This window comes from Thalia democratica, chromosome 1 (genome assembly GCF_965202585.1).
Source record: "Thalia democratica chromosome 1, ktThaDemo2.hap1.1, whole genome shotgun sequence".
NCBI classification, from domain to species: domain Eukaryota; kingdom Metazoa; phylum Chordata; class Thaliacea; order Salpida; family Salpidae; genus Thalia; species Thalia democratica.
In genome coordinates, this window is record NC_139165.1 from 48558660 (window position 1) to 48585002 (window position 26343).

A 26343-nucleotide genomic window follows, 5' to 3' on the forward strand; every position below is an offset into this window, starting at 1 on the left:
AATCTTCATAAGTTCGATTAAAAGATGTATTAGAGTTTAACATTTTCTGAAACATTTATATTTTGTTAAACCTGTTTTTAGTTAATACAGCGTTTAAAATATTTAAATTTCTACGCAAAAGTGCGATTTATCTAGTTGTAAACAAACGATCAGCTTATCTCACGGCACATAAAAGCTTATACGTTAATAATTTTTGGCAAGCTGTAAACGAGTGTGCCGGTTGCAGTAATATATGAAAATGTAATGTATTATAACTTTGTGATATGTTATTAAGGTCTAGTTAAGATTAACAGTTAAAAATAGTAGCTGGTATGTTTGCTAATTTTCTGAACAATATTTACATTTAAATTTATAATTTATAAGTTGCACGTTGACCAAACTAGAAACGACAGTTGCAGTACTGGTCCAGTACTACTGGAAACAGTAGCTTTTTGCCTAGTGATTAAAAATTATAATCATTAGTAATTTTGACAAAAAAGTTTCTTTGTTTACGTCTAATATATAAGTTTCTCTAAAAACAGACATTAAGTGCAGATGAGAACTTGTAGTCTAAAGATAGAGGTGGTTAAATTTAAACTAGTTGTAAATAAATAATTTAAAAAATGATACCTTTTTTTTTAATTAAACGGTTATTTAACATGTTTATGTACAAAATGAGTAAATTTACACATTTAAAACTAAAGTGTAAGGTTTTAAAAGTACGCACATACGTCTTTTTATTACATTTTAAAAATTATTTTTATATTTAATCAAGAAAGATAGTTTACTTTTGTAAAAAATAAGCTTGTTTAAATTCAAAATACTAAAATTATGTAATACTAGACTTTTCTAAAAGAAAAAGTATCAAATAAACTGACTGCAAATTTATGACGAAAATCTAGTTTTTTGATTAATTAGGTTTGTAATTTATTTAAAATAACCTAGCTTTCGAGTTGATCATAAATATGATAACATTTAAAAAATTTAAATAAAAAATCAAACTTACATATTCTTATGTTTAGTTTTAAATCTTAGATTTTTTTTAATTTTTGGGCGATAAACAAAAAAAAAAAAGTTTATACACTATAAAAAACATAAGTAATACTATCTATTTTTTAATGATTTTTTATTAGGTATGAACAAAACATGTGTTCTTTTGTTTGGCTTACATTATTTGCCATTGTGTCGATGATCTTGTTGCCTAAAATTCTACAAACATAAAATTTTAAGTTATAATAAACTTACGATTATTAATTATTTTTTTGTAATACTTTTATTATTTCTGATAGCCCTATAGTGTGTACAGTTTGTTGACTGCTTAACTTCAACAAGCAATTGTCTCTTTTAAAATCAATTTCCAAACGCTTGTCTAACTCTCAATTTATTTTTAATATATTTACTTCTGTAATATGTACTTGTTCATGATAAAGTATTCTTTAAAAAAAAAGTTTTAAAAGTAATTTTTATAATTTCAGGTCCAGTTAAATAAAGTTTCTTTAATGTATGCCAAGTCAGAACAGAACAAAACGTAAAGTACTACCATAAACGAAACCTTGAATTTAAAAGTAGATTTCTTAAAAAAAGCCCCTAGTATGAAGTTTTCCCTTGGCAATTTATGTTGCTATAATTTTAGACACCTACTAAACATGTATAGATTAAAAAGTTTTTAGTTTATTACTTTATATGTACATTATATAAAAACACATTGGTCAGCATACTAAATCAACAATGAATTAGACTCATAGAATTTTCTTACAAAGTTTTATTTTGTTAATACAAATAAACCAATATATAAAATATAAACTAAAATTTAAGCAACTGAGGCTACCAAATGTAATCTATGAAACTATATTAATTATTAGTAAAAAAAAATTAAATGAGTGCGAAAAAAGTTTAATTAAAAACTAAGTTTATTAAAAATAACAAAAGGCTTGGTCATACCAATTCGATCTATGAGCCAAAGCCTAGACAAAGACATAAGATTAGCTTAAGTTAAAAAAAGGTTTGATAATACCAATTTGATCATCAGACCACAAGCCTTTGGTAGAATGAGACCAGTTTTGACTCATAAGTCAATCACAACTAAAAGACTTGCAGTTGTCAATCTACAAGCAGTTTATTGTATAAGGTATGAATCAATCGCTTGCTGGTATTAATCAGTGGCATCAGCATTATCATTTGCCATGCAGTGTTTAACAAATTGTCTACTGGGCAAGACAGCTGGTACGCTTATGTTAAAGAAAATCAACAAAAAGAATTTGCCATGAAATTTCTCAGTCTACTGAATGTTTGTGGTATGATCAAACCTTTTGTTAACTTAAGCTAGTCTCATGGCATACTATAGTCCAGGCTTTGGCTCAGTAGACTTTTGCTGTTGTTTTTGTTGATTAAATAAAATTATAATTGAAAAGAAAAAATAGTAAAAAACTAAAATAGTTCTGTATTTTATTACTTTATCTGCTTTAATTGTGTTTAAAGTGTGGCCTAGTGAGTGGCATAGAGGTCCTAACAACGGCTTCAAAAACTCTCTGAATTGAACATTGCAAGATTGAAACCCATGGCCAGCTTATAAACAAAAAAAGTAATTTAGTGCTTTGTTTTTCTTTATATCTTTTTAAGATAAAAAGTTGCCATTTTTTGTGATCATAATTAAGCTAAATTTAAGCTTCTTTAGGTTGTGCTTGTAGAGTGTAGACATACATACGTTTTATTATTAATTTTGTAGTTGTTCTGTAAACAACCAACTTGTTATACAACTAAGAGTTTGAGACTTGCTATATGACTTACATGGAATACTTTATTGATACTCGTTAACATTGAAATGTTTAACCTTAAAAGTTTTTTGTTTTTCTGAGTTAGGCTCTGTGAAGTGAACCATCAATTCTGACTAAAATCTAATTATGTTGGAGCGCCTCCATTATCACTCTATCCGTTTTTTTTTAGAAATAAATACAGCTCTAGTTAAATAGTAGAATTATACTGCCAACTAAAAGGGATACAATTTTCTGGTATTTGTCTTCAACTGAAATCAATTTTTTTCAAACCATCTTTTTTAATCTAATTTTCTAAATTCAAACACTTGATTATTTTAAAATACTTTAGATGTGTTTTCTGACATTTTAAGGTCTTTAGCTTAAACATTAAAATGCTGTATATATTTTTTTAGTATACTTTTTAACTTTTAAAGAAAGATGACCGAAAAAACTTTTTATAGATTTCTATTGGAAGCTTAAAAAAGATAATAATGTTGAAACCAATTTTAAATTATTGAAGCTATAAAAAGTCTCATTCACACTTAAAACTTTTATATATCTTTAATGCCTTGACCTCTATGACCTTTGTTTTTCAATTGTTAATTATTTTTCTTTTTGATATAGACTACAAATAAAACTTTAAACATGTAATTAATAATTATGGAACTTGATCTTCAAAACTTAAAACAACATGTTGTAGTTGGAACTCATTTTAAACTTAATTCACAAGGGTTATATTCATTTGATAACATAAACAAATGGGAAAATGAAGCTGCAGAGCACTTTTCTCAACTTCAAGAACTATCTGTTTTTAGCAATGATGTTGTTAGTTTTTATTATTTTTAAAAATGACTAATTACCATAAAACAAATAAATACAGAATTAATTTACAAATAGCTTATTTTTATCTTGTGTTCTTTGAACAAATTCTGTAAAAAAACTATAGCAGTTCTTTTTTAACTATTCAGATAAAAGAAGCTCCGAAAGTTCAAAGAAATCTAGAAGCTGACACAGATGAAATCAGAACAAAAGAAAGACCAGTTACTCCAATTGATGATTCTATTGAAAATGTACCAGAAAGTTTTGATGTATTTGCTAAGCATATTAGAAGAAGAATCTTGCCAAGGAATTTTTGGACGCACCTAAAAAAACAAAATCAAATAAACATGGTAATATTATTTTATAACTTTGGAAAATATTTTAATATTTTTTCTTAGGTCTAATTATAGTTATATTGAAGTTGTTTTAACAATAAATTTTTAAAGAGCTTCACAATTAAGGAGCCTTTATACAATTATGACAAAATTTAAATTGTTAAAAAGTTTATTACTTAACAATTGTTTCACGCTAGTGCGATGATCACAAGTAAAAGCAAATAAACTAATAAGTTGTCTTAATTTTAATTTATCTTGCTGATTATTACTAAAATTCAATTAGTTAACCAATCACCTAATCAACTAATTACTTATCTAAAACTATATAAAATGTTTGTCCGTTGCAACTTATTAGTTTATTTGCTTTTACTTGTGATCATCGCACTAGCATGAAACAATTGTTAAGTAATAAACTTTTTAACAATCTAACTTTTGTCATAATTGTAATTATAATTATAATTTATTTATTTATCTTGAAAAAAATAAAATATTTTTAATAAACTATATTTTAATGACTTTCTTATTTTGAAATCATAAATCAGTAAGTTTATTATTTTATTTAGAATATCTTGAAGTGTACAACTATAGTTTAATTTTTTAATACTTTTAACTTTAAAATGAACCTAATTTAAAAATAAGTTTAACACTTACGAAGCATAAAAAAACACTTTAGAGAACTATTACTTAAAGTCTGGTAAATTTTGTTCTACAAGATTTTTTTTCATTTAGTTTAAAAAAATTTTTAGGTATAATTTTGTGCTAAATAAAAATTGAATTTTTAAATTTCTTTACATATATTTATTTTTTATGAAACTTCATTTTATATTTCTAGTTTAAAGTGATTTAGGCCTACTTAAACCTGATTTGTGTTTTATCATTTTGTCCTGGTCATGACTTTAAACTGTATCCTGGTGTACAAAAAAACCTTTTGGTTATCAAGTCGTACACTAGGTCCTTGGACCAAATATTTGAGCGCTTTTTTTTTTGTTTATTAAACAATTATCTATATGTGTTACTACTATGATACATCTATGTGTTTTGATCAAGAGTGTGATTAAACAACAAATTTTACTATGTTTAGGCAGCTGTTATTCTAAATGAAGCCAGCTCCAAGTGGAATGCTTTTTGTGGACTAGCAGATGATCCCTTTATGTCAAAAAAATTAAATGCTGAACTTAAAAGAAGGATTTGTGTAAGTAAATCTAGTCTTTTTTTTGTTTTAAATTTTTAGAAAAATTATTCTGTTCATTATTACTGTGAAAAATATATTAAAAAAAAATAGTTTTGCTAAAGTTTTATCATGTATTTTTGTGAATTAATTTTAGTAAATGTTTATATTCGTACCACTTATTAATACAAAATGTAAAAAATTTAAGTATAAAAGAAAAGTTATAGGAAGTATGTTGTATACTGATAACATTTAATTATATCTAACACTTAAATTAATTGAATCGAAAAAAAACTGACACTGTAACTCTTAACTTCATATATATTTTATTATATAAGTCTATAAGATTAATTAAAATCTATTTTATATCATTAGACTTTTTTGTTATAGTATAATAATTGTATAGTTCTTTAAAAGTTTAGATTTTGATTTACATAAAATTATATATCCATTTATTATAATAGTTTTATGTAATAGTTAAGGGAATAAGTTTCTTGTTGCATATAGTTTAAAAAGATTGTTAAAATACTTAGAAAAAAAAAATCATAAAGTTTTTTTTACTATAAGGAGTGTTTTCTTGATACAAACAACTTATAATAAAATTTTAAATGATCCAAAGTATGCCTTTTATGTATATATTATTTTTAAAGTGGCTTTTATGCTTAAAAATATTTTTTTAGCATATTAAGCTCAGTTTAAATCCATTTTATAAAAATAAAGTTTAAAGATTTTTACAACGCAGTAAATAAAAATAGTCATTTAATAGTTTTCAAATTATGATCATCATTTATAAAACTTCATAACTACTTTTAAATCAAATAAGTTTATACTAATTTTGAAGTGTTAACAAACTGTATAAATAAAGTTCATGCTTTGAAGGAATGTTTGTTTAAAATTATTATTTTGATATATAAGTGTTTACTATTTTAATTTCAGTTAAATAAAAATCAATTGATTGTTTAGAAAAATCTACAAATTATTAATTAATAGTTTAATTAAAGTTTATTGAAGAACGGTTTTGAACCTGAAAGCGTTTTAAATTCATATGTTTTGCAATAGTAATTTGTATATTTTTTATTTACTTGGTGATGTAGAAAAATCACAAACAAAAATTAGACTGTGTCCTGGACTGATTTAAGCATTATGTATAATATATAAATACTGTTCAATTTTATTTAAATAAAGGCTTTAGCTCGATACTTATTTAATAACACATGATAAGAACTAAGTACAACTGATCTGATAAAATTACAAAATTATTTGGAATAATTTTAAACTCAAATATTTAAAACTAACAAATAATCTACTATTTATTTTATATTCTATGAATATATATATTTTTACCAAAGTTACTTTGCGATAGAAATCCTTATACCAATTTAACTTTTTTGATTTATAATTATTATAGTTCTGTATTTAATTTAATAACAAAATGATTTAATTTTAACAAATTAGTTTACCTATCTAAGATTTTTATAGCTTATTGTCTCTGAAAAATCCTGCACAAATTTTTTAAAACTTGCCTGTGTTATTGTGAACTTTAGCTATATATATAATTGAATACTTCAAATATTTAGGAGCTAAAAACTTAATCTAATTATTAGTTTCTCTAGTTAATAAAAATAAGTTTAACCTTTTACTTTAAGCTTCTTGTTACAGTTTAAATGGGACTTTTCATCTGTAAGCAAAGTTATTTTAAAGTTTTAGCTTTTATTAAAAAAATTAGATGACATAGCTGTGGTTACTGAAGTAATAGTAAAGCTTTAAAGTTTATACATTTTAAAATTAATATCTTTTATTCCCAACTTTGATAGAACTATCTTATTTCTTAAAAATTAGATAGTTGTTGAATACTTAAAAGGAAATTAAAGTGTATTTATTCAATTCACATTTTACTATTAGCCTAGCTTAAGGTTTATCATTTTAGGTACGAATGGTAGAAATATGTGAACAGTTGTTTTTATTCCATGCTAATAGAATAATTTTACTTGATAAAAGAGGTGTATATAGTCACGCGACTAATCTTACTAGAACATATTCAAAACTGATTGAAGACATGCACAAGTTGTTGGTTTTTTTTTTCACAAATTGAACTTTTAGTACGAAGTCTAAATTATAAGAAAGAAAATATTGTTAGGCTTAAAACACATATTAATATAAAATAATTGTGATAGCATTCACAAATTAGAATATTTCATCTATAGATAATCTTAAAATGTACAAAACGTTAAAAACTGTTTTGTATATTAAATTGTTTTTGTGTTTTTACAGCATGAACTTGTATTCGATACGTAGAAATATTTTATTTGACTTGAAAGAGGATCTGTTAGACTTTTACAAACCAGGGTCAGTCATTAAAAATAAAAGAATACCACAGAAAATTGAGCCTGTAGTTGCTGTGATTCCAAAAGTATGTTTTTATAGAAACTAGTTCTTTTTGATTTTATCTAATGACTTTAATACGCAGTGATTTTTTTTTTGAAGAAATATAAAAAAACAACTATTTGCATGTTTACAAATGCTTTAATATAAGAAAGAAGTCATTTAAAGGCATGGGGGATTACAACATTTTTTGATACGAAAATTAATATTGACTCTTATTTCAAAGCCTAGAGTATGCACTATAAGATATTTTTTTATAGACCCCCCTTTCCCCCATATCCCTTATGCCCTTAAAGAAATACCATTTCTATTATTAAACAGAGCTAATTTAAGGTCTTTAATAAGGCTGGTGGAAAATAAATTTTAGATATCATGTTTGATTTTTAAAGATATTCAGACTATATTGTAAGTGCATTTTTTACTTGAAAGCTTTTGTCCTTGGAGGCTTTGAGACACTCGAGAAGAAGCAGTACGAAAAACAAACTTAAAACAGAAAGAGAAATTAGAGAAATCCAAAAGTATATAAAGCCTTTGAACTTCAAATCACACCCAGTTAGTATGTTTTGTATACTAAAAAATGGTGATAATAAGGATGAAAATAATTAGAAAAATATGTGTAAAAACCGTAATAAAAAAAAAGTAAAACATGTTTGAATTGACTTCATCATGAGTATTATTGTTTTATTTTAAGTTTGGGTGTGAGTTTATTTTTAATATAAAGTTTGTTTTTTTTGTAGTTATTCATAAGTTCATTCAATATTGAGTTTGTTTACAGTATTAAAAATAAAAGTTTTAAAAATGTATTGAATTCAAAATATAACCACTTATTCCGATATTTTTATGATACTAACAAAAAAACTTGAATATTTTTCCCATAATAGAAATTATTTTGTTATCAATTTAGTTCCCATCATAAATATAGATTCCGTAAATTTTAATTTGGTTGTTACTTTTTTTTCAGTTGTACAAACTTATTCCTAAAGGGAGACTGGTATCAACAGATGCACACAAAACAAAAAAGACATCGAGTTCAACTATATCATCATTGAGCTGTGTAGATGAGTCACTTTCCAGTCAAATGGTGTCTCAAGATTTAAAACTTGTTCACCACTTGTTAGTTTTCAGCTGTTTATACAATCCAATATAGTTCGTTAGTTTAACATCATTAAAAACAATTTTTAACATTTTTTATACAAGTTATATTTTTAATTAGAATTTTTTAATATCTATTGCAAATATTAAAAATTTTAAACTGTTGTGAATAAAACATAAAATATAAATCTTTAATTTATACAGAGCTTTGAATAAATGTCCGTCTATGGAAAACTTGTTTTCTCTAAAGTTGCTCGATGAATTAAATTTAAAGGTGAGCTAAAATGATTATTAAGTAGTACTTTGATATCAGTCTTAGAAGTTATTCTTTACGGAATACCTTTCTATTCAACTTCTAAGGGCTTACATCGTTACAAGCTATAGTGTCTTTAATCTTTAGTTAATTACGCAGAAGAAAAAAACTGGTAATAATTATTTCTTTTAAGAGGTAAGATATAAGTATTTAAAAGCTGTTTATATGGTATGCACTTACAAATCTTAATTTTTTTTCGTGACTTGATTTATGTTAACAACACTACTTTTTTTGTTTTAAAATAGTTGCCTTTGCTTTAATAAATTTGTTTTAAAAGTTATCTTAATTCAAAAAAATACCATTCTACACTCGTTTTAAAATTTTCTAGCTAAGAAAAATGATTTTGCAAATTTTATAAAACATTTTATTTAGATAGTTACATATAATAATTGGAGTTTTTGTTTTTTTTTTGTCATAAAAGTGTTTAGTTTAAAGTAGTTTGAGTGCTGGTGTATCTATTTTTTAAGTTAGTAGTACATTTTTTGGTACATGAATATATTAAGGCCATAGCGGGGGGTCCAACATTTTTTTTTACAAAAATTAACTTAGGCTTTTTTATGAAAGCTTTAAGTACAAACTACAAACCAGTTTTTATAGAATTCAAAAACATCATTTAACTTTTGAGATATTTAATTTTTTGTAAAAATTTTTCAATATAAACGTATGGACCGCAAATTTTTCGGGGTCGATTTTCTCGGAAATTTTAAAACGCACTAAAAACCTATCTCCTCCTTCATTTTTTGACCTAGAGACTTCAAATTTTCAGGAAATGTTCCTTTTAATATTTTGAAGAATCCTAATGTTGGAATTTTTGAAATTTTGAAAAATAAAAATTTTATCCACAAAAAACTAAAAAAAAGGGTAGTTTTTTGACAATAATTTTTTTTTTACTCAAAATGAAAAAAATTCCTACAATAGATCTCTTTAAAGTTTAATGATACACATTCTGTAAAAATTTGAGAAAGATTACTCAAAAAATAAAGGAGGAGATAGATTTTTAGTGAAATAGTCTTTTTTCGCATTTTTAGTTTTTGTCTTCCATAAGGAACCTATTGAATGCCCTTTCTTTGATCGCTTATATCTCAAAAGTTACTTTGAGTTTTTTTAAGCGATTAAAAGTGTCTGATAGCTCAGATTAAATTCTACAAAATAAGATCAAGTTGTAAAAAACAAAGTGGACCCCCCCCTATGGCCTTAATCTGCTTTTAAACATGTATTATTTGATAAGTTTGTTTAAAAAAAAAGACTGTAAAAATAGATTAGTATTTACTGCCTTTTTGTTTTAAAAGAATCTTTGTAATGAAATTCTAACAGTTTGAATTTCAACACAGTAATGTTCTTTCAAAATTAAATATACACTTTATATAAGTAATTCAATTATTAGGCACTAAAATTATTTAGTGTTTTATTTATCACTAAAAAGATTGAACACTAACATGTGTGCAGAAAATCAAAGATGTAGACTACTATTTCAATGAAGAAACCAGGCGTAAACGGAAAAGAACAGTTGAGACTAAAGAAGTATTACACACTTGCAAGTCTATTGACTCATCGCTTCATAGTTAGAATACTAGCATTATGTACATAATCTAAGTTAAAGTGCTTTAACAAAAGATTCAGAAAAATATTGTTTCAAACCGTGCAAACAAGAAGACTACCGTTTTTTTTTTTGTACAAAAGTAAAATATATATAGTTAAAACAGAATTTCCCAAATTGGGCCATTACAGAAATTTAGGGTCGATGAGCAGTAAAGGAGCCACAGGGGGGCCATGAGGTTATAATTAGAAACTTACACTATATATTCTGGAGTTAATGATGAAGGGCATAAAAAAAAGTATTTGGAGTTATTAATATTAGTTTTGAAACTTATACTAGATATTATGGAAAAATTTTAGGGGGCCACAAGCCGTAAGAGGGGGAGCCACAAAGCCATAGTTTGAAACTTAGATTAGATACTCTGGAGTTAATGATGTAGAGCAAAAAAAAAAAGTCTTATACATTTATAATGTTAGTTTTTTGAAAAATGTTGTTGGAGGGAGCCATAGCTTTTTTAATGTCTTTAAAGGGGGCCTTTTGAAAAAAGTTTGGGAAAACCTGATCTAAATGCAAAGTAAGTTATACTATTTATTTTAATTACCGCATCACTAACAGTAGTTGATTGGGATTCTCAACTGTTCAAAAGCAAAGAAAAAAGCGGTTACATAGGACCTGAGAAGAACAAAAAAGTCGATGATTTGGAATTTGTTATGGGCAAGCTGGGTCACATTTCCTTGGACTCAAAACATTGTGAAGAAAAATCGTCAGAAGAACTACCTCCACTTATTGAAGCTATAACCAGGTCAATTAACGTTTCTGTGTGTTTTATGTCAAGTATTAGTTTTTAGATTCAAAATTCATACATTCGTTTTTCAGCTATTCTTTGTACTCTTCAACATTTAACTTGTTTATAATTTATAAGGAAGCATTTACATTAGCATGCATACTTTCAAAACCTTTGTTTATTTTCTCTGTCAGTTTTATATACACTATGAAGTTTTACTACAACTCAAAAACTTAGTTAAATGATCAACTCAACTCCACCAGGCTCGAAAAGCAAAACCGCAAAGTGAAGTTGATGAAAGACGAGGGTGAAAAGCTGGACACGAGGCTGATCGAGCGGACCAACTACATGCGGCAGTCCGTCGTCCTGCCCACGTGTCCCCAACCGCCCTGCATACAAGTTAAAATGGTAAAATTTCTTGTTGTTATCTGAAACGTACTGAGTTGTAATTGTTGTTTTTTGTTGTTGATTATTGAAATGCTAATAACTGTTATAACTAGTTGATTAGAGATTTTTGCTTTTTTTCAATTTAAATTTAGTAAGTTTGTTTTATTTATTTGCTTGGTTTTATATGTATGTTTACACTATAATAGTATGAGGTTAAAAAAAAACGTGGAAGCTTATAAAACTAATAGAAAGTTTATGTTAGTGACTTATTGAAACTATGTTAAAGTAACAAAAAAATTCACAAGTTTATTTTAGTTATCTTTACAAAGACAACTTGTACGGTGTACATCACTTTAATGATATTTTTTTGATTTTTTATGAATAGTGTTGTTTTTATTTTGTTTACTAAAGTATACATTTTATTTTCTATTATACCATAAATAAAAACTTTGCTTTTAATTTTTATTTTAAATAAATGTATACTAATTTGGGCGTATTTTTGTGTGTGATAGTTATTTCAAAACTTTTATAGTTTATTTCTGTCAATAAAAGTAATTAAAAATAAACAGTCAACAAAAAATGTCGATATTGCTGACAAAGAGTTGATAATAAGAATATCAGATGTTGTCATTCCTAATAATATTGAGCTTCCTAAACCAAAGATGGTCATACAAAGTCCTTTGTACAACATTATTTCAGGTATTTTTTTTTATTCCTGTCAATTTCATTTCAAATTATTACATAACAACAGCAGTTGATTTTATATATAAGTAAAAACGCTAAATTTTTACTTTCAACTAAATCTTACTTTAAAAGTTTAGTTTATTTAATTATTATAGTTATTTTTTTATTTTCGAATTGGTATTATTTTATGTGTGATTAAAACATTCATTTATCTTATTTTTATAATCAGTTTATTGATAAATGAAAACACACTCAAAAGTTTTACACTTGTTTCATTTTGATACACGCTAGTAAGTTGCAGTTTTGGGTTATATTAAAAACTTTGTTTTTAATTTTGAACCTGTCGATAGGAGAAATATCAAATGAAGAATCAAAAAATTTGGACAAAAACTTTGCATTGAACATAGAATTAAGCGAAGTTTTGAAAGAAATTCTCGATACCACAGATGATGACTACTTACTGTTTGACAGCGATAATATTGTAAGTTAGATATATTATAGATTTTAAATTTTCAAGTTGTAAAATTGCACTTTCACTGTACTAGCATTCATTTTAGTAGATTATTTTCGGTTTGTCATAAAGGTTTAAGATAAAAACAAATTCATTTATACAAGGTGTTTTGAAAACAATTTAGTAACAAAAAACTGCAGATAGTAGAAGCGGCTGACCACGTGGACTTGAATGAAGTTCTTGCCTCGCACACTCTTTCAATGTCCCGTTCCAACCAAATCATCAATGAAAAACTGGCCATTGTAGTAGAGCAACCAGTTAGAATGGTCAGTTAGTTTGTTAAGTTTTTCAAAAAAAAGTTAAAATACACATTTTTTTTGTTATAAAGTCATCTTTGTACTTAAAAGTTTTCTTGGTTAACTTTTTTTATGAACGAGAATTATTATAGTGTAAGTAATTAAGAATTGTATTTTTTAGCTTTGTTAGGAAAACTAGTAAAAGCTTTATTTAAAGAAAAAGTTACACAGTTTCCGTTTCCTAGATCTCATTAGATATTCAGTTTGTTTTAATTAGATCTTGAAAGTTGTATAAGTATAAAAAATCCTAATGTGTTAATTCAAGTTATGGTTTAATAAAAAACTAGCTATGTTCTATTGTACTGTTGAAAAATATTTAGGTTTAAGTAAAAAAATGACCTCACCTTTACAAAGTTATTTTAATCATCAGTGTCATTATTTTACTTGATCCAGTATTTGTTATTCAGGGTTGCTTGTTTACCTGGAAACCTGGAATTTGAAAATTTAGGCAAAAAAAAATCTGGAATAACCTGGAAATTTAACAATTTTCACATGTTCAATAGTAAAATTTCGATTTGATTCAAAAAGTCTATCATTTAAATAAAAAGTTTTTGTCATCATCAAAAATTTTTAATTAAAAAGATAAAAAACATATTTTAAAGTAAATTGACAGTATCTTTTCAATGTTTTTATATTGGAAAAAAATTGGAAACCCTAGTTATTAAAAACATTTTAAATGTGCTTTGAGTTTAAGTAGAATTATCCTTGAGAAGCTTCAACATAATATTTTTTAACACCATGGAGTAAAAGTCAGGAAAACTTTATTAGTGTATGGGAATTTTCTGAGTGAGATCAAAAAGCATTTCGTTTAAAAAAAAAAGCAGCTCGTACATAAGCTCTACCTTGACAATTACTTCAACTGCAACTGCCGACTAATTAACAACAAACTTGTTCAACAGAGCATGACGAAAATGCCGCCTCACCTCCACAACAAAATGATGCGAGGCAAGAACGACATGAAGGGGGAGGGATCGTGGCTGAACTGGTGGAAGAAGAACATCTCTTCGGATGACTACCTGAAGTACTTGAGCACGCAGGTGACGGTTTCAACTGAATTTTTTTTTCACTTAGTTTCAAGTTATAGAAGTTACTGTTTTTTTTTTTTTGGTATTTTTAAAGAAAATGGCCGATAAGAACTGTGTTGTTTGTACTAATGGTAGACTGCTATTCAAAAAACTTGAAATATTTTTTTCTAATAGTAAAGGTTCAAATTTGCACATTTTGTCAAATTTACCTATTTATCTCGCCTATTAAGCTTTTCAAACAACATGCCAAGGTTTTTATCAATTTTTAAAATAGCTGAATTAACAGTGTTTCACACTGACGTATTTAAATTTCTAAAGTTATTCGAATGCATAGTTTACAGCAGATTTTCAAAATATAAAACTTTATTAGTTTTTATGATTTTGAAACATCATTTGAAATGAATTTTTAAATATGTCTATGGAATCATTCAAGATTTTTTTTCAAAACTGATATGAAATTTTGGATCACAAATTAAGATAACTAAAATTTTAATTTAATTTACAAAGGAGACAGACTACCTAAATGTCATCTATCATTTCTACAACAATGATAATGAACTTTTACAAGAAGAAGATCAAGTTCAACAAACAATAAAATCACAACAAGAAATAGAAAAGTTTATATTTGTTAATTTATTAATGTCTAATTTTACGTTTTAATGTAAACTAATTTTCTTTTAAGTAATTTACTTTTTATTTTCCAGGCGCAATCAAATCTGTATATAGTTTTTTTTTTTTATATAGTTGAACCTAAGTCCTTAATTTTTATATGTATAATAAGACTAATTACAACAGAACGATTTTAAATAACTAATACTTAACCCTCTTTTTTTCTTATGCAATTTAATAGATTCTCTCATCAAAGATTTTTTTTCTGAGTCGTTTTACTTACTTTTTTTTTTTAATATTAGCAGCAAAATGTTAGCGCTAAAACAGAAAATCATTCAGAGGAAAACACAGCAATATAAGGATTTGTGGAATGTGAAAACTGTCACTCTTGGTGGCTTAGGAATGCTACCAGGTTTTTTTGATAACCATAGATTTTTGCAGTTAATCTGTTTTTGTTGTAGTTAACATTTTATCAATACTCAACTCAGTCTATTGTTTACTAATACACTTTTTTTTTGAATGTTTTAATAAGTTGCAATGTTATTCAACAGCGCAAAGTAAACTGACCGAGTTTGTTGTGCCATGAATTTTATTTAGAGTCTTGTCCTTGTTGAAAGTGTAACTTTTTTATGTTTACAATTATTTTTGGGGCGCTTTACGCTAAAAAATGCTGTAGTGCTAATTTAAACTTTACGAAATTCATTAAATGAAGCGGTAAGAAAGAATAGTGAGACTTTTTCCGTAAAAAAGCGCTGTTAAGCTACGTGTGTAAGTCCGTGTTCAAATATCTCGTGTTCTGAATTTGAGCGCATTGGTCACAGTCACGGACGTTATTATGCTTATTACAATTTCACTTTTGTTGTATTCATAATTATACGTCTTATCTATTTGTTATCTTTTGTTTATATTAGGTTTGTTTTGTGCGTTCTCAAAAAACTTGCAGTTAAAAATCAATTTCCTAACTCGCTGTAAAGTATTCTGCGTCCAATAAAATAGGTAATTAAAATGTAATAAATTCAATTGTGAACATAGTCTTTAATGGATCTACTAGCAGAGTGCCAGAAGAAAGTTGGTATAAATTTAAGTAAGAGCATTACCCTAAGTCTACAATTCCCTTTTACTTTTATTTATTAAACATCGTTTTTAGTAATTAAAACTAAAGTTTTAGAAAAAAGTGTCGACTAAGAATTATTACTAAATTCTAACATAAAAACACTATCTTATCTAATCGGTTAAACGCGGTGATTTTTTTGACTTTTGATGGGTCAAATATAAGTTTATTAGTTATTACTATTCTGACATACACTATTGCTAGTTTTTTAATAACTTTCATTTTTTCAGAGTTTTGACTTTACTTTGTCTTTAATTAAATACAATTGTTAGGCCTCTTTATCAACCCTTGTATATAAAAGAAAGTGTGCGTGAACTTTTCTCTGTGAAAATTCAAAGTTTTTTTTTTTTCATTGTAATAATTAGTTATCTATTTTCAAAGTAAAAATAAAAAAAATTTATTACAGACAACTTAGACGAATTATCGGAACTCTCAGAATCTGATGAATCCGGTCATATATCATCCGAGTAATTTTCATATATTTTTTACAGCTGTTCATTGTTCTACATAAAAAATTTTTTTTCATCTATATATATGATAACAGACATTAATTTCTGCTAGTTTTATTTTGGGTTTTATTGCAGTTAGACAGTTCTACTAACTTTTATGCACTTAAGCTCATATGATGTTTAACTTTGTTGACTTTATTAACTTATAAATTTATTTAATATCAGTTCTTAGAGTACTGAAGTATTTTTGTTTACTTAGCTTATTACCTACCTGAATAATTTTAGTAAAAAGCTAAAAACAAATAATGTTTAACTTTCTTAATCCTGTTAAGTAGTACATTTATTTTATTCAGATTTTAGAGTATTAAGATTGTTTTAATTACTCAGCTAATTATGTTCTCAATTAAGTTTATTAACCTTCGTTCTTAATAGCTAGCAACTAGGATAAACTTTGAAATATTTAAGAGTTTTTAGAAAGAGCAGTAGTTTGCACAAATAGCTTATTAATAAAACATAGTACAGTTCGTTAGGCAGTTGTTGACACTGTCTTTGCAGTGAGTTATTTGGGAGTGGCGTTGGGATTGACTATGGTGAAGACATCGATTCGAGAGAAGAATTGACCTTCGACGACTGTGACGACACAAACAACGTTCCCGATTGGGTCCAGGGAAAACTATCAAAACTTAACAATCAAGAAAGCACTTCCAAAGAAAAAAGCGAGCAAGCTCATTTTGACATGGAAAAGGTCATCAGGGCTTATAAGATAGAAGAAAAACAAGTTACAATAAAAGAAGAGACTTTTGAAGGTTTACAAAATGAAAGACTTATAAGTACTAAAGTGCTTATTAGTTTTTTTTTTCGTGTTTTAGTTAAGATTTTTAAAGATCTAAAAGCTATCAACAGTTTTGTTCTTAATATGATATTATTAGTTAACTTTAATTTGTAGATAGTTTAACTAAATAAGGTATTACATTTTTTTACATGTTAATATAAGTTTTAGTGATAAACTATATAAATATAAATGAATGCTTGTTTAATATTTTTTTTTTAATGAAAACAGAACAAGTAGTCTAAAGTTAGCAAGCTTAAAAAAATCAATATTTGGTTTTAAACATCCAATCGAATCTACAACAAGCATTTTTTAAAGATTTCGACGACGCGAACGATTGTGAGAGCCCGCAAGGCCACCAAGCTTCGTTCGAGAAAAAACTGTCGCGCGCCGAATCAAAAGTTGCGAGCAAAGAAGCGGAAGGAGCCGAAGTTGACTTGGACTTGGAAGAGTTCAAGAAGTTCGCTGAAAACGCGGAAGAACTCACAGTGGTCGGAACAAAACAAAAAGCCCCTGTTTCGAGAAAGAACACTTCGGAGGGTCTGGGCGAGAAGCGGCAACAGCTGAAGATGTACGACGAAAACAAGAAGTCGGTTGAAGCCGACGTCGTCAGCAACAATTCACAGGCGACGGAAAACAGCTTCGAAGAACAGGATCAGGCAAAAAACAAAACGGCGAAAAGAAGAAAGTCGAAAAAATCGAAAGCAGCTATACAAGAAAAGACGAAAAAGTTGATGAGTTCAAGAGTGCATGTGATAAATAACAGGACTCGCAAAGTGTCTGAAGAAATCCCACCAAAGAAGGATAAACGCGTGTCCGCCCCCGCACGCATCAAGACAAAGTATAAAAAAATTGACAACAAAGTGAGGCTGTTGGCGCCTTATTTTGGATACTTCAGAGGGAAGTTAGTTTGTTTATTTTTAGCTAGCGTTAGAATCTTGTTTGTTTGTAGAAAACGTTCATCGTTATAAATGTTTAAAGTTTTGTTTGTGTTACACTACATTGCAAAGAGGTCTTTTTTTTGATTGCTTTTAGATCTATGTATGCCACCATAAGTTAAGGTTAGGTAAAGAAAATTTAAATAGAAAGTCTTTTGCTTTAGTAAAAACTTAGGCTTGAATCTAGTATTTGTTTAAAACTTGAGTACAGGTAGCGTTTAAAGTTGTTCAAAACAAATTAAAAACTTAATTTTATTATGGTTTAAAACATCAAACGAGATTCTTTAATTAAACCAAAAACTAGCAAGTTTTTTTGGTAAATATTATTTGAATTTTTCTGCTGAGTCCAATTTTAAATATTGCTTTGCTATGTAAAGTATTTTTCAGGTTTAGCATAGTAGTATTCAATATGTGTTTGTTTACGAAAAGGTAACAACAAACATTAAATAAATATACCAATTTTAAGTAAACGTGTTTTAAATGTATGAGATGAAAAATATAAGTATATTATAAAACTAAAAAACAAACAGAAAATATGATGAAAAAACTGAAGTTAATTCCTCAAAAAAGGAATACAACAAAGTTAAAAATCAAAGTCTTAACATTCAAGAAAGAATGGACAAGATATGGAAAATTTTGCAAACTCCGTATGAGGAAATAATGCAACTTACTGCGAAAATGACTGCTAATCCGTACAATACAAACTTAGAAAAGGTTTTAAAACCTATCAGTATATTTGATAACTTTTAAACCAGGAATGTCTATACTGCAGACTTTTTAATATTTTTGAGTCGACTAAGTAATTTAATATTAAAAATATGTAATTAATACTACTCTTATACTTGTTTTCGTTTCACTGCACTAAATAGTATTTAACATCTTGTAACAATAAAAAATATATTTGGTCATATAATTTTCTCATATCGTGAATTATTTTTTATGTTTAATTTAGGAAGAAAAAAATTTGTGGTCCGTGTAGTTTTTTATTCGAAATGGGGTTCAGCAGATTTAAAGTTTTGACATCCTTAGTTTAAACTAAGTGTATAATGTTTAATTTTAAATTTTGATTTTTATATTTACGTCAATTTTTTTGTTTAAGACAACGTTTTGATGGGGTTTTAAATCTTTAATATCTTGACTATTAAAGCTTGTTGTAAAGCAAAAAAATTGAAATACTTCAATAAACCAACGAAGTGGCTGCCTAAAGAGTTGTAACATCTTACAGAGGTCAATTTAAAGTACAAAGCTTAACCCTTTGAGTTGGACTCTGAATAAAATGAACTTTGAACTTTACAGTACTTTATTTCGAGGGGTTTTACATGAAATTGATTAAAGTTATTTAAAAGTGTATATTTTCCAAGTTCGTTTTGAATTGCAGGAAGTAGAAAATTGGGAGCTAATGTGCAAGTTGATTTACGAAAGAGAATCTGTGTTAGCTGAACTTGAAAGTTTTGAAAGATACGCCTCCGACCCTACCAGATTATTTAACAAAGGTTCATTCATTACTTGATTGCTTTAGTTCAACTAATGTCATTCATAATTAAATTATGGATACTCTGATACAATTATTTATTGTTGTATAATAGAAAATAAATTAGCGGAACTATTAATCAAAACTTCATTTTCACTTTAATATTTACTGTTAAATGTTTTTATTTTATTTATTTAAAGTTAAATGAATGAATTTTAATTAATGAAAAAAATTACAACTTCTTTATTAAATAATTTAGACAGTGAACATTTTTAATTCTTTACAAATATCGATATTTGTTTTCTGTCAACAGGGTTGCCATAAAATCTTGAAAGACCTGGAATTTTAAAAAGCTTTTACTTTTAAAATAATTAACTTTAGATTAGATACAAAAAATATGTAATATACAATATTTTTTTGTAGTTTTTAGAGTTTCATTTTTATAAAACACATTCAAATTATCATTACAGTATCTTTTCAATATTTTTATTCTAGTTACGACATATTTATTCCTTAACTTAGTTGTTTACTAAAAGTGTACGAAAAAGCTTGTACTTTTAAAAAGCTTAAAAATTTTCAGAAAATATGGAACATTTTTTTAAAAACTTATGGCAACCCTGTTTTTACTAAAAATGCAAATTTCATGAACATAAAAAAATTATTGAAAGTTTAATGTTTTTTTAAATAGGTTTTTTATTATTAAGTAATTATAACATTACATTCCACAGTTTTCGTTCTACATTCTTCAGTTTTTTTTTTAAGTATAAGTTACAGTTTTTCTATAAATTATCAGTTGTACCAAACTGAAGTATTTAAATTTTAAAGTTTATACGTTTTGTTTACTTATCATAATTTTAAATAAATGAGATTACATATTAATCGTGAATAATCACATATCATAGTTAAGATTCCTCAAAAATGAACAGTTAATTTTAAAAATAAGCTAGAAAATTAGTTTATAAACTTTAAATTTTAATTCGATAAAAAACAGTCATTGTAAAATTCTACGTTTTTTATAAATTTATAAGTTTTATAAGTTTTTTAAATCTTTAAATAAACAAAAGAATATTAAAATTACTTTCTACAAATTAGATTACTCGTTTGACGTAAACTAATCTTACTAGTTTATTTTTTAGTTTTACTTAAATATAAAAATTTGTTTCAAACGTAACAAATCTTAAATTCAAACAAGTATAAAGTAGGTTAGGCAGTCTAACTGTTTTATTTTTTGTCATTGAATTTTTTTGAATATATTGAGAATTACTGTGCCTAAACTTAAAAAACAAACAACTTTAGATCTAATAAAATCAGCCAATCGAATTGAAGAGGAAAGACGTCGCAAAGAAATAACGAAAATATTGGAATTGAAAAACAAAAGGTGTCTCCGTCAGATTTCAATCATGAAAAACAAGTTTGGTTACCCGTGCATAACTTATTGTGGAAGAAATTACTCGGACAAAATTAAAACTGACAGGTTTTTAAAAGACTAATAGTTTAATTCCCAAGCATCAACAGTGATGCCTAACTACCTTAAAAGTTTTTAGTTCGATAAAACTCTAAAAACTATAATAGTTACGCACTTTTAAAGGTACTAAAGTAGGTCTAATGCACATTAAAAAGAAAAATTATAAACATTTATAACAAATTACATTTTAAGTAGTTATTTTTACAAATTAAAGCTTAAGAATACAAAACTCATAATGTTTATATTGTACGACGTCTGTATTTTATCTAGAACTGAAATGCTGTACTGGTTACAACAAGAGCGCAGATGTGTAAAGCTTAAAATGTCCAAAAGCAAAATTTTCGAAAATAACGAAGAAGCTAATAAAAGTTCATCATCTGAAAGCAATCAATTTAAGAAATTAACCAAACTGAAAAAAGCTAACTTGCACTAATTTTCTTATACTTGTTTTTATATTTTAATTTAACTGTATCATTAGAATATTTTGCTTTTTTTCGCTATACTTTATAATTCACTGTGATTTTTTCAAACTAAATAACTACTTTTAAATGATTTTTAGAGTTTTGACTAAAATTTAATGTTAGTAGTCTCTAGAAGCTTATTTATAAAATCAAAGGTTTGAGTATACAAAAAATTATCAATTTAATTAAAATGTTATTTGTTTAATTCTAAGCTATACAATCGTACTTAAAAAAAATTATTAAGTAAAATGGTTTGTTTTTAATAAATATTGGTATGTAGTATAACGGTTTTCATAAATTTAAAATTATTTTAGCTGTACTTCTTTTATACATATTTTTAAATAAAAAATTTCTTACAAATTATCTCCACCTTATATTAAGCAAGTCCCAATGAGGACGAAAACACTCCAGCTTTGCTAACGAGCTTATCAAATAGACGTCTTACTTGCTTACTAATAAAAACGCAGACACATTTGACAAGTAATTTTATTTTATAAAATAACGTTTCACGCTACAAATGATTGTCACTCAGACAAGCTTATAAGGCAGGGGTCGGCAAACTGCGGCCTGTGGATCAAATGCGGCCCTTTAAGTTAAAATCAGCGGCCCGCGAGCTCCTTTTCAGCAAAAAATATACAATTTAAAAACAATAAAAGTTATAGTTTTTATGATAAAAACTTACATTTAGTCTCTTAATTCAATAAATACTGTTTATTAATGGTTTAATTTTACTTAATTTGTTATATTTTTGATCTTAAATAATATTTTCCTAATGATTACTAGAATTTTTTTGCGGCCCTCAAAAGTTTTTTTCTAAATAGTGTGGCCCGCGAGCAAATTTTTCGAAAAAAAGTTGGCCCGCGAGTCACATAAGGCTGCCGATCCCTGTTATAAGGATAACAGATCAGGGGCGTGTTTTGACTGGTTTCCTGTGTGAATCTGAAAATAAATAACTATAACCGATTATACCGATTGAATATGGTTTTGTTATTAAATTGTTTACTAAAAATTCATACTCATCCACCTTTTTTTGCCATCAAGTAAAGTTAAGTTTTTTTTTTGCAAAAATGATGTAGTTTTAAAAGTTTTTTGTAGAAAAAAATGCATGAAATGTGTAATATTTTATTTTTTCAGCTTTCGCAATTATACTATTTTTATACAGTTTATACGTTATTTTGTTTGACTAAGTAATTTATTTACATATCATTGAATAACTTTTTCGATTATTAAGACAAGTTAATTACTTGTTTTGATTAAAAGTTTGTTTTAAGTTTCTTGTGTATTAAAGTTTTCGTAACACATGCTAGCTTCATAATGTAGGATAAAAGTTTCACTTTGTCAATATTAAGAGGACCAAAGTTTTATATTTTAATTAACTTACAAAAAATTAAATAACTGGACTATTTGTTAAGATTTTGCATTCTGTTATACTAGTGTTTTTTAAATTTAAACATCTTTGTAACGAAATCAGCATTAAATTTTATAATTTTAAACTGGTGATTAAATATAAAATTTTTGTAGCAATAAAATCAATGAAAAGCTTTCTCAAAACTATTTTTTCAATTTCTCTAAACAACATTGTTTATTCGAAGGAGATAATTTCTTTCCAATGAATACGTAAGTTAAAAGAATTTTTCTTTGCTTTTGATATAAAATAAACAACATTTTGAAAGTTATGAGCATTCGGCAGCGATTGGTGTGCTAATGTTGTGCTTTAAACACGTTAGATTTAAGAACTAATGTTTTCTACTTGAGTTCTAAGATATGTGTTAGTATTTCACGATCATGTGTGTTTAACTGTAGTTTTAGTATAGTGTGATGTAGTTATAATGTATCTTTGCGTTTTTTTAGTTCATGTAAATAAAAGATAAGTTTTGTTTCGCTTGTTGTATTATTCCTATATTTTACTATTTCCTATTACCCTTAAGAACCCCCGTATATTGAGATAATGGAGACCACTCCGGGTTTAGTGTATTGAGGTATTGGAGACCATGAGTGGCCTGAACTGTAGGAAGTTCTAATAGGAGTCAGAAGCCTTATAAGTTAAAAAACGCAGTGAGAAAAAACTTTAGTTTATTACTAAACAATTTTAAACAAGTTTAAAATCTTGACAATATAAATTGCGATAATGTTTTGTTTTGCGACTATTTCTATGATAATAGTAAGAAAAACAGTGGGAAAAACTTAATATTTTGAAACAGCAACTCTACAAATAAGTTACAAGTGTGTAGTAGTGGTTTATTGAGTTTTATTAAATGAGATGCTTGATGTCGGGAATGTTTTTCTAAAAATACTATTTTTTGCGGTTATTTATACTTATAGTTTTATTTATGCTTTTTTAGTGCTTAAGTGCCCAACTTTATTTGCTAACGAGCATAATATTTCTACTTTTAAGTGCACAATATATGTTGCAACTAACACAAGTCGCATGGGGGCGCAGTATTTCGATCCTAAAAAGCACAATCTATTTAGTCAAGTGCACATGTTTTATTGAAGAAATTAAAACTTATTAAGTCGCCAAGAAAGCGCAATTATTACTTTTTTAAGCATAGAAACGTAGAAAAAGAACTGCGTTAGAATTTAGAATTAAAACAGCAGAATGGTTGTTCTAGATAACGTTTTAGTTGATAAAACAAATTTTCCTGTGTGTTTACTACTACTAGTTTATTGTTTTGATCTGCTGATTGGTTGTTCTAAAGTATAGATTGTATTTGTTTTAAATTAGAATGTTGCTGAAGTTTAAAAATATGTTTATATGAGTTTTCATCTTTCCTAGTTGTAAAATGGCAAGTCATTTTCCAATTTTTTATTACTCGTTTTAAGTAAGTACAAAATTTTGAAATCAAAAACAAACTCCTCTTAAATTTAGCAGTCGTCGTTTGTTAAATAAATTGCTGTGTTTGTATCTTTTTGAATGTTTTTTGAAGCAAATAATTATTTTCGTTTGAAAAGCACAGCTTTTAAGCACACCTAACATCTTGCTACTGCTTAAAAGTAAGTATTTTGTTTATGAGTACGACAATAAACAAAAGAAAGTATGAAGATTTTGTGTTTATTTCATGACATCACAATCAAAAAATCCTATGGTAACTGTTTTTAAAGCCAATCAATGTGGTCCTTGCTGATTCTACAAAACCAGCTAGAAGGCAGGAAGTCGAAAATTTTCTTAGAAGAAAAAGATCGTTGTCCATGCCAATGAAGATAGACGTTTCACAGCAAATCATTCCTGCCCCTATTTACCACCGTAGAAGAAGGAGCCGGAAGAGAAGAAACCAAAAGAGAAGAAGCCCGAAGTAAATGATTAAGAATTATAGAACATTTCTGATGTTTATTTCTAGTTTTTTGATTAATTTTATCTTATTTGTTGTATAATTTGTAATTTCTTATGTAATAAGTTTTTATTTCTTACTTTTTTTTTGATCTGCGCTTTTAACACTTGTGTAAAAGTTTAAGGTCAAGTAGGATTTTAACGATTTAAACAGTTTTAATCAGGCTTTATTCACTAATTTGAAAAATTAAAGTGAAACAGTGTAATGAAATCAACATTACATTTTATGATTTTAAAGCATGTGCTTAAATATGGAATTTTTTGTAACAATAAAATCAATAAAAAGCTTTCTCACAACAATTTTATCAATTTATCTAAACAACATTGTTTATTCGAAGGAGTTAATTTCTTTCCAATGAATGCGTGAGAAATAAGTTTTGTTTTGCTTGTTGTATTATTCCTATACTTTACTATTCCCTATTACCATTAAGAACCCCCTTATATTGAGATATCTTTATCTACATAAGCAAGTTTCAAACAATTATGTAGTAGACAGTAGGGTGCTTATAAATTTGGCGACCTTTAAGTTTTCAGCTGGAAATGTTTTAACATATTGCTAATACTACAAAAACACCTTGTGAAAAACTTTAGGTGATTTGAAGAAAATCTTACTTTAGTAGAATTGGGTTTTCTGAAAACCACCCAAGTGCAAACTGCATGGGAGCCAAAAAACGCGACCTTAGAGTTTTTAGCAGGAATTTTATTTACGTGTGAAAATTATCACAAAAACATATTGTGCAGAGTTTTAAATGTTTTAGAGAAAGTTTTATGGTGGTACTTCTTAATTTAAAAAATACTGGAAGTTCAAGAAAACTTACAAAAAAAATAAAAATGCATAAAATCAACAATTGCCTCCATAACACTTTCTTTAAATCTTCTTAAATTGTGCACAATGTGTTTTTGTGATATTTGCCACATGTAAAAAAACTTCCAGCTAAAAACTTTAAGGTCGCATTTTTTGGGTCCCATACAGTTTGCATTGGGTGGTTTTCAGAAAATCAAATTCAGCCAAAGTGAAAGTTTCTTCAAATCATCTAAAATTTTGGACTGAGTGGTTTTGGTATTTACCAAAAGTAAAAAAAAAAACAGATTAAAACTCAAAGGTCGCCGTATTAATAAGCACCCCACTAGACAGTTATGTTATTTTTTATAAAGTATTATCAAATTCTACTACAAAAAATACTCTTTTAGTGAACCATAAAAATTATGCTATCCCACTGATAAAAGTCTGGACACGCCCCTGTAAATATATACAAATGTATAATTAAATAAATTTGTATGTCGGTTATACAAAAATTTTTAAAATAACATGACTGTTTTCTAGGGTGGTTGTTAAAACAGCGACCTTTGAGTTTTCAGTTGGAAGGTTTTTTTTCATTTAGCAAATACCACTAAAATATCTTGGGCAAAATTTTAGATAATTTGAAGAAACCTTGGCAGAAATTGATTTTCTGAAAACTTTTCTAATTAAAGTGCTCAATCCTTGTAAATAAAATCAGAGAGGTAAATTATATGGTAACGGGTCGAATATGCACGAAGATACTTTTGCACAAAGGGTCAAATATGCACGAAGGGATACTTTTGAACGAATACTTTTTTGCACGAAGGGTCACTTCT

At 26.8% G+C, this 26343-nt stretch overlaps 1 protein-coding gene across 1 annotated transcript; it reads left to right on the top strand.

The window, feature by feature from the left end:
- Positions 1 to 3392: 3392 nt before the first annotated feature.
- On the top strand, positions 3393 to 21389 carry LOC145836977 (uncharacterized). The gene is made up of 24 exons (XM_082944748.1): positions 3393 to 3557; positions 3701 to 3901; positions 4968 to 5078; positions 6982 to 7121; positions 7326 to 7464; positions 7866 to 7988; positions 8398 to 8549; positions 8733 to 8802; positions 10288 to 10402; positions 10994 to 11180; positions 11426 to 11570; positions 12119 to 12248; positions 12584 to 12714; positions 12885 to 13010; positions 13940 to 14077; positions 14573 to 14682; positions 14977 to 15086; positions 16192 to 16252; positions 16790 to 17040; positions 17382 to 17967; positions 18532 to 18715; positions 19380 to 19494; positions 20769 to 20946; positions 21208 to 21389. The coding sequence occupies exons 1-24, from the start codon at positions 3393 to 3395 to the stop codon at positions 21368 to 21370; spliced, it is 3831 nt and encodes a 1276-aa protein (XP_082800874.1). The 3' UTR covers positions 21371 to 21389.
- The last annotated feature ends 4954 nt before the right edge of the window (positions 21390 to 26343 follow it).

Excerpts from the sequence above, each read along its gene's own strand:
- LOC145836977 (XM_082944748.1), top strand. The coding sequence starts at position 3,393 with ATGGAACTTGATCTTCAAAACTTAAAACAACATGTTGTAGTTGGAACT. Across the intron at positions 14,683-14,976 it reads TCACAACAAGAAATAGAAAA|CAGCAAAATGTTAGCGCTAA; the intron begins GTTTATATTTGT and ends TTTTAATATTAG. Across the intron at positions 16,253-16,789 it reads TCCGGTCATATATCATCCGA|TGAGTTATTTGGGAGTGGCG; the intron begins GTAATTTTCATA and ends CTGTCTTTGCAG.